This window comes from Poromitra crassiceps, assembly GCF_964638095.1.
Source record: "Poromitra crassiceps genome assembly, chromosome: 19".
In the NCBI taxonomy this organism is placed as follows: domain Eukaryota; kingdom Metazoa; phylum Chordata; class Actinopteri; order Beryciformes; family Melamphaidae; genus Poromitra; species Poromitra crassiceps.
Genome location: NC_139646.1, coordinates 12,619,778 through 12,629,623, shown reverse-complemented (window position 1 = coordinate 12,629,623; position 9,846 = coordinate 12,619,778). Strand labels below are relative to the sequence as shown.

Below are 9,846 nucleotides of genomic sequence, written 5' to 3'. Positions count from 1 at the left end.
TGTTAAATAGGTTAATAAATCGATACCGATATCCAATTCTGATTCAAGCTGTGTGTGTGTGTGTGTGTGTGTGTGTGTGTGTGTGTGTGTGTGTGTGTGTGTGTGTGCGTGCGCGTGTGTGTGTGTGCATGCGCACGTGTGTGTGTGTGTGTGTGTGTGTGTGTGTGTGTGTGTGTGTGTGTGTGTGTGTGTGTGTGTGTGTGTGTGTGTGTGTGTGTGTGTGTGTGTGTGTGTGTGTGTGTGTGTGTCCAGCCGGGGTTGCCTGAGGTCTGTGGTCTATTTGAATGAAAACAAACAGGAGCACCTGTCTGCAGTATGCAGCAAAAGAACCAAAAGCTGAGATTTAAAGCTGACACATCCTTCCTCCTCACGCTTTCCCCCCTCAAGTGTCAATCAAACCACCAGAAAATCTCATTGTATTAGATGTTTTCTTTAACATGGCTGCAAAACGCCCACAGAATTAACTTTAGCGGCCTTGGGGAACATCTGGATCAGGGATGGGCAACTTTGATGATAGAGAGGGCCACAAAAAAATGTCCTCGCTACCAGAGGGCCAGATTTTGCTGAGGGCTTGGGGCCGAATGGCGCCGGCGAGAAAAATTTGGGGCATTTGAACCCAGGTTTAGAGGAATAACTCATTTTAAATTAACAGTTGTGATGTCCTTATTCAGTCTTAACCACCAATATTTGATCCTTTTCTCATTCACTCCTATGTCACCACCTGCTCTCCCTGCAGGGCTTGAAATAAATAAATGTTTTACCACCTGCCAATATGGCTGCTAGATTTTAAAGTTACCAGCCAATCAGAATTTCCACTAGCCAAAATGTTTTTCTTGAAATAAACCAGAATATGAGTGGGTTAATTTAAGCATAAGTATCAGTAAGTGGCTCTGGATTCTCAAAGCCTGTGTTGAGGGTCAGACAAACAAAAATGCACTCTTGAAGCTAAATAAATCCAAAACCAACGAGTTAATTATTAAAAATTTTACTTCAATGTCATTTCTTACACATGAGATTACTTTTAGCCTTTTAGTCATAAAGATTATTGAAAGATATTCCATATTCCAGACTGAAATGTTATAACAGAAGTGGAGTATTGACCAGAATGACATGAACATTTGAACACTTATTCAGCAGGTATTTTGCATGTTGCGTTCAGGTGCACTGTGAAAAAATAAATAAATATATATATATATATATATATATATATATATATATATATATATATATATATATATATATATATATATATATATATATATATATATAATTTATTTGTTTGTTTGTTTTGTTTTGCAATTCCAGCGGGCCACACAGGGGGCGCTTGCGGGCCGCAGTTGCCCACCCCTGATCTGGATCTTTAGTGAGGGTGAATATAATTTTTCCATATTTTTGTCCTGTGATTTTCCATAAATATTTGGTCATTTGGGTCAAAATCTATAAATCAAACGAACGTATTTTCCCCATAATCTAACCGGATCATTTTATCTCTAAGCCTGGTCCACAATGGGGCCACGGATGTCAATTTAATGACATTTTGCGTCAGACCCGTGTCTGAAAATGTGTCAAAAATTCCATGACTATCTGTATTATAGGTAGAGCGATCACAGTGAAACTATGATCAAAACAGTCATTCTTCTACATTCGCTAATTGTTTTTATCTTCTTGTCAAATAAATGATTGTGAAGTTGTTTAACAATTCATCAATTTGACCTCCTGGAACTCCCTCAAGGACCCCTAGTGGTCCCCGGGCCCCACGTTGAGAACCACTGCCCCACCTGAGTTGCAGTCTGGAGGACATCCAGCGAGCTGAGCATCAGAAAAAAGCCATCTGAGTTATAGCTGCAGACTGATTAAGAGCGTATTCACCATGCTGCATCCGGCTGGACAACTGATACCTCCAAGGTTATTTTGAGCAGAGCGCACAGTGAACAGCAAAAGTGAATGCAGGATGAAATTGAATCATTTCACATCGATCCAGGACCAGGCTCCTGGAAGTTTTACCTCAGAGTGATCACAAGGACTAAGATGCATTATTGTAAACATCTTGATGAATCACAACAAATGCTGAATAAAACCGTTTTAAGTTTTACAGTCTACATCTACTGCAAATTTGTGCTGAGAAAAGCTTGAGTCTAACATTTGCAGTGGGGGGAGAAAAAAATCATGTGGTTAACTAGGTTAATAAATTGATACATTAGTTTGGACTATTTGATAACATTTATAGCCTATAGTTGCATCTTTTCATATGGCTTAGCCTACTGGCGATAAAAACGGCATAAAATAGCCCATTCTGATTCAAGCTGATGCAAAACTGTGTGTATGCGTGCACATGCGCGTGTGTGTTTGCGTGTGTGTGTGTGTGTGTGTGTCCAGTCAGGGTTGCCTGAGGTCTATGTTGATTTAAAACAAACATAACCACCTGTCTGCAGTAGGCTATGTAGCAGAAGAACCAAAAAGCTGACACTCCTTACGCTTTCCCCCTTCAAGTGTCAAGCGAGAAGGTCTCATTGAATTACATCATGTTTTCCTTAAAGGGACACCACCAAAAAACAATGCTGATTTTGCACATGATCTCACACATATCCGAAAACTGTAAACCGTTTTGCAGGCATTCATTTAGTTTGACAGTTATGAGTTGGGGGTACGGTGGCGCAGTCGGTAGCGCTGTCGCCTCACAGCTAGAAGGTCCTGAGTTCAATTCTCGCCTGGGACGCTGTGGGCGCTGGAGTTGTGACCCCCCCATATCTTCAGTGCCTATACTGCCCAGGTGGGCTATCTCATCGAAAGCGCCTTTCTGTGTGGAGTTTGCATGTTCTCCCCGTACCCCCCAGGGGATTCCTCCGTACATAACCCCCCACTAAAAACATGCAGAAGATCGTCATCCGACCAGTGACGACAACATCTGAAGTTGGTCCAATGATGGTCCAATGATGGTCCCCGGGTGCTGGAAAGAAAAAAGCGACCACTGCTCCTGGCCTGCCCCCTGGAGGAAAGGACAAGCCTGGATAGGTCAAATGCAGAGGACATATTTCACCGGCCACCGTCAGCATGAGTGTGTGTTGTGGCCGCATGCATGTGTTGTAGTGTGTTCGTGTGACAATAAAGACGGGGTTCCGTCTGAAATCGTGTTTTAGTTGAGTTAAGTTGTGGACCAGTGATGTCATTCATGCACAAGTGACATCACCGGTCCACTCATCAACTCATCAACTCTCAATAACTGTCAAACTAGCCTAAATGAATGTCTGCAAAACTGTTTTCGGATATGTGTGAGATTATTTATGCAAAATTACTCAGCATTGAAAATTGGTGGTGTTCCTTTAATAGCTGCATTTGGTGGCTATCAACTTTTTTTTTTATCCATAGGCGGCTGATGGCTGTTTAATCAGTCTGCTGTTAACAGATCTGCCTGAATGTCCTCCAAGCAAGAAATAAAATGTAGGATATGCCTCTATGGCCAATTTGGTCCAAACACGGTTTGGTATTATGGGACAAAATGAAAACAACCTAATTCCAAAAATAAAAACATAAAATAAAACATTTGTTTTTATTATTTTGTTGCAAAAGTACATCATATTCATGTTCCATCAAAAGTTTGTGCAATATATTAGCTATGAGAATTTATGATGAAAACTAGCTAAAGCTTATGTCATTTTCCTCACCTCATGCCCTGCAGGGTCAACCTCCTGTTTGAAGCTTGCCCCGCCCACCTATGCGATGTCACACCAATGAGGGCATGCAATTTTGATTGTGTAGTTTCACAGGTATAGGGCTCAGTAAAAAAAGTTTTTATTTTCACTCATCAGGCATGAGAATATAGCCTCTATAGTTAAAGTGTCCCATAATACCTTAAGTCACCCTACATGTAGACTCAGCTCTAACCGAGACTACCCTACATGAAGAAACTTGTCGGATCATTACAGTAGGCCTACAGCACAGCACTTTGGTTCCTACAATGGTTCCTACGTTCCGGCCATAGCCGGAAGTCAGGGAGCGAGGTTTTACCATCCAGACCTGATCCAGACTAGTCAAAACAAAGTGACAAAAAAAACTCCAGGAGAGGAGTCAGACGTGAACTTGACTCAGTGAGCAGAGCCGCCCATAGAGGCTGAGCGGGAAGCTAACCGGAGTGTGTGCTGAAGAGACATGCGGTTTGATGACAGGATCCTCTCCTCACACCCTCCATAGCTCCATCCACGGCGGCTGCGCGTCCACACCGTCCAGCCATGGGGAATTATAACAGACGGTACCGGGGTTTACTATCACTTCACCCTCAGATGGAAACGTGACTGTCGAGCATATTAAGCAAAATACATTTTTGGATGGGTTGAAGACTTTTGCTGAAATTGTTCCATAGACCCGCGGCGCTTTGGATTATTTCTGGATGTTTGTTTTGAGGAGGAATAATACACTCGGATATTCAACTTCACTGAAAATGATTTCTACTAGAGATTAGGCTATGCAGTGGTGAGTTTTAAAGGTAAAAGTAAAAAGAGAATCAGAACGTAGGAAAATTAATACTTAAATTAAATTAATTAATTAACCCCCTTTATCAAAACAACCAGAATACATAAGCTAAATGTAGGCCTATAGGCTATTCACTCTATATTATTTTATTTGATTATTTGATCACAATTAGCCTATATTAGGCTATCTGTGCAATCTTAGATGTAGCCATAGGCTACTCGTATACCGGTAAACTGCATCAAATATTCTGATTCAAGCTCCTGCAAAACGTGTGTTCGTGCGTGCGCGCGCGTGCACGTGTGTGTGTGTGTGTGTGTGTGTGTGTGTGTTGGGGGGGGGGGGGTGATTAAAACAATCAAAGCCATCATAATGTAATTTCCTCATAAATAGTCTACTCAGGCTGTTCAATAAGAAAGTATTGGCTATATCATTTTGGCTAGCTATATTGCTTGCTCTAGTGAGTTTATGTTGCTTGAAGGATCTGTTTCAGCATGACCTCTAGCCTACCTGAGTGAGCACAGTCCTTCGTGCTTCAGTAACACGAACAGACTCCTGGACAAAAGCTTCAGCAGAGGAATGCTCGTCACATTTCTGCGGTTGTCGAAAGGAAACTGTTGTGACTTGTCAGCCTGCACTGTGAGGAGGTGAACAGCTGTCATGTCAGGTTTAAATGGGATTTTCGAGGATAATTTGTGGTCTGTGGGTCGTTGAGGGCATTCTGAATGTAGTTAGGTAAATACTTAGTAATTGATGGGTAATTTATGGGAAACATCTGAAGAGTCAAGAGTTCATTTGCAAAAACAGATATCCCTATTTGTAGGCCTATTTACTATCCATTTTTTATTAGGCTAGGCTATGCCTATATTTATGTTGCCTTTATATTAGGCCATATTTATTTTATATTTTATTATAAATGTTTCACTTTTGTGCACTCCAGTTTATTCATTTTAAGAATGGCTTTTATCTGTTTTTACAAAAGAAGTCTTATCTGTCTTTGTTGCCAGGAGTCCCTGAAAGTACAGTATAGAGGGATCAGCTAAGCAGCATTTTGGTAAACAAACCACGTCACTTGGTGGCAACGGCAATGGAACCCTATGGAGCACAAGTGGCGCGAGGCATGAGTGTCTGCTCTAGCCGGCTTGACTCTGTTTACATTTTAAAAACTGCGACAGTTCACACAACTTTAACACGACATGCATATATTATACATCAAACTCTTGAGCTACTTCTGCTCTCACTCAGAATGTCAAAATATAAGCGATGTGATGTATAGTTTTTGAGATATTAACGTTTGTTTGGCACAACTCATACTATTAACTGCCGCGGGGTTACGCATTTCTGGGTGGAAAGTGATGTCACGCTGATTCGTCCTATAGATATAGAGGCTACGGGAAAGGAAGATTGAGATTAGATTGCCATAAAAATGCTTTGTTCATCATTTCATAATAGCCCTATAAAAAATGTGATTTAGGCTATTATGTTGACCTGCTCCTTTGCACCGTGCAAATGTGTTTCCATTAACTCACCTCTTCTTCCTCTTGCAGCCTCCCTGAAGCATGGACCCCATAACCTTCAAGCTTCAATGATGTTAGCTATGAGCCACTACAACTCCTCCGCCTCCTCACTCCTCCCGCCTTCCTCAAACACCAGTCTGGGGGAGGTGGAGGCCGAGGTGGCGATGAAGGGCCTGACGCAGCAGGGCAACCTCACCCTGGACCAGCCCACCTCCAGCGGCCCCATCGCGGCCATGCTGTCCATGACGCTAGGCATCGTCTCCAACATTGTGGCCCTCTTCATCCTGGCCAATGCCTACTCGCTCCAGCGCCGCCGCTCCAAAGCCACGTTCCTCTTGTTTGCCAGTTCGCTGGTGGTCACCGATTTCACCGGGCACGTGATCACCGGTGCCCTGGTCCTGCGGCTCTACCTCTCCGGAGGGGTTCCGGCCGAAGCCTACGACTCGGCCAATGCCATGTGCCAGTTCCTGGGTGGCAGCATGGTGTTTTTCGGTCTGTGCCCGCTGTTTCTGGGCTGTGCCATGGCCGCGGAGCGCTGCCTGGGCGTCACTCAGCCGCTGCTGCACTCCTCCCTGGTCACCACCACCCGCACCAAGATCTGCCTCTCCATCATCTGGCTGGCGGCTCTCTGTGTGGCCATGCTGCCTTGCTTCCAGCTGGGCTCCTATACCTATCAGTACCCGGGGACCTGGTGCTTCATCAAGGTGCTGGAGGACACCCAGGAGGCAGACGTGGCTTTCGTGGTGCTGTTCTCTGGCCTGGGGCTGACATCGCTGGCTGTGGCCCTGGTGTGCAACACCATCAGCGGACTGACGCTGGTGCTCGCCCGCCTCAGGAGGCACCCATGCTCCCAGCACTCTGCCACCAAGTCCCATGACATAGAGATGGTGGTGCAGCTGGTGGGCATCATGGTGACCTCCTGCATCTGTTGGAGCCCTCTGCTGGTGAGTCAGATTATAGGGAAACAGAGGAGAATACAGTGTTGTAGTAGAGTCGGACTCAACTCGAGTCCGAGTCCTGGACTCATTTTCAGGACTTGTGACTCGACTTGGACTTTAGCACTGATGACTTAGACTTGGACTTGAGTATTCATGCATTCGGACTTGGAAGTTGAAGACAGAGACTCAAACATCTTAATTGATAAAGACTGTTTTTTTTTGTATATTTTTTGTATTAGGCCATAATAATTTGACATAAGATATTGAAAGCTATATTAATACAGTGACAGTATTCAATTTTGTCCAAGGGCAGACATGTGTGTTCCACCTAAGATTCACATTCAGTATCTCCGGACTCAGACTCAGGTAATGGGGACTCGACTCTGACTCTTCTTTGGTGACTCGGGCTTGGACTCGCACTCTCAAGTCCCAAGTGAGTCCAATTCGAGTCTCAAGTTGAGACTCGAATTGGACTCGAGATATAATGACTTGGTATATAATAACACTGGTAGAATCATAATGGAGTGTCGGTGGGGAATGTCACATCCCCTCTAACTACACACTGGCAGTCTGAGAGCTGTGAGAGGAGTTATGGGGCTCAGTCAATTTGTGTCGATTTTATTGATTTTATTTCTGCCATTTGGGGGGGGGGGGTAGAAACAAATATAGCTAGCCTACAATCAGGCACAGGTGGTGTTAAAAAAATCATAAAGGACTTATAGTAAAACCTCCCTACATACAGTACATACATACATACACTATATTATTAGCCTGGGTGAACCCAGCCTTCAACGTGACGTCACAGACTATGCCTGTAACATAAGTGACTGATAGTAAGGTCACATGGAGGCTGGGTTTACCCAGGCTACTATATTATATTAACATAGCCTACATATGTCATATTATGTCATCATTTTCATAAAATATGTAAAAGAAAAAGTGCTTATCCAGGAAACCCTTTTTTTGTTTGTTTGTTTGTTTGTTTGTGTTTGTTTTTTGAATGAGTATTAGATTATTTTAAGAGGGACCTTCAATCAGTACTTTTGTTCTGATGATGCTTTGTAAAAATGGAGAGGAGGTTTAGTTTGTCTGCTTAATAACATTGTTGTTTTTGAGAAATTGCTGTATTATTGGCTTAACTACAATATTTATGCAGTGTTTTGGGTCAAACAGCAGACCAGTGACTCATAGCACCTCAAACAAATACTTAAATAACTACTTGGAAATAACTGTTAACTTGTATAATAATATAATAACTTGTTTGCAGATATTCGGCCTGATGTCGGTGATCCGCTCCTACAGAGACTCCATTGGGGATGACCTTTCCAGCTATAAGACCCTGATGGTGATGGGCGTGAGGCTGGCCGCCTGGAACCAGATCCTCGACCCCTGGGTCTACATCCTGCTGCGCCGCACCGTCCTACGCAAGATCTACCTCATCACTAAATGCCAGGTGCCAGCGGACCTGAAGGGCAGCATGCTGCGGCGCTGGGAGCCCACTTCCTTCCACACCTCAGAGAAGAACGCAGTCAATCACGTCTGACCTGAGAGAGAGAGACGGAGACCGCGGGGCTGTGGACTCACTCGTACCCCGGGTCGTTCCGCATATGGAGAACTCGGAGTGCCGAGACTCCAAAGAGAAAGTTCAAGGAACAACCTGATGTGGTGCTGGCTGTGATGGTGCACCAGCTGAAACATTCACTATTTAATAGCTATCTGGGGCGACACATAAAAATATCTCTGTACACTCCTACTTTAGAAAACTTTCCTGAGAACAATCACATGAAGCTGACGGTGGATCTCTCTCTCTCTCACTCCATCGAAGCTCACCAACGAGTTTATTTTCTGATCTTTCAAATGAAAGCTAGCTCATGCTGTTATTTTGCACATATTATTAGTATTATATACTTTGTACTGTTTTGCTTACAATAAGTGAACATTCCTTATTTTGTGTTTTCATTTGGACTGACAGTTGTCCATGTCATGCTCATATTAAAAACAGGGCAGAGATGCTAGGCTATTAGTATTATGTAAATGCAGCACACTATTTTATAATTTAGTCTGTCCTGAAAGCCTCAAAACAATGCTGGCAGAGTTTGCAGCAACAAAGTAAATTTGGTTGTATTTCTAAACCTTGTTTTCGCTGGCCTAGAGGGGAGCCTATAAATTTGAGTGTTGTTTTTATAGTTTTTAACTCTTTATAGTCAAATCTAGATCATTTTGGAATTTCACTGTGATTTAGAAATGCTCATTTTGACTCACTTTTACATTAGAGGAATGTGAAAGGACTGAGCCATATCCAGGGTAAACCCAGAAGTTGATTCATTTTTCCTTTCTTATCGAGACATGGACAATCATCAAAAATCTAAATTGAAGAATGAAAATTTAGTATTTTTAACTTTGAATTTTACTTTTCAATGTTAAATTTAGCATTTTTCCAATCCAAAATGAATAATGATAAAAAGGGAATGGCCAAAAAGAAAAATGGGGTCAGACTTTGATTGTTTTTGTTTTTCGATTCTGTTTGGAAATTGATTTTCAGCTTCAATTAAAAAAAAATTAACTGTTTTTCATTCTTCAATTTAGATTTTTTTTTTTTTTTTTTTTTTTTTTACCATTTTCCATGTCTCAATAAGAAAGGAAAAATTAATTATACTTTAGTACCCCGATCGAAGTTGGAGCCTGCTCATGATGTTAAGTCCAGATATCACATATAGCATTTAGCTGAATGTGTCTAATTAAGGAATGTTAATGTTCCATTCCATTCCATGTATATCCAGTAAGCAGTGTCATGCTCGTAAAGGAATATGCTTTTCCCTCCCTGGGTTTATACAGTACGTGTCTGCTTCATGTGACATAGTGTAAAGTTGTATAAGTTAATATACTTGAATTGTTTCCTTGATGTCCTGAGGATATGTAAATAAGTT

General features: G+C 42.4%; 1 protein-coding gene across 1 annotated transcript; it reads left to right on the top strand.

The window, feature by feature from the left end:
• Positions 1-6,052: 6,052 nt before the first annotated feature.
• ptger1a (prostaglandin E receptor 1a (subtype EP1)) lies at positions 6,053-8,462 on the top strand (the record flags this gene model as incomplete). Its single annotated transcript, XM_083656145.1, has 2 exons — positions 6,053-6,925; positions 8,187-8,462. The coding sequence occupies 2 exons, from the start codon at positions 6,053-6,055 to the stop codon at positions 8,460-8,462; spliced, it is 1,149 nt and encodes a 382-aa protein (XP_083512271.1).
• Between the last annotated feature and the right edge of the window lie 1,384 nt (positions 8,463-9,846).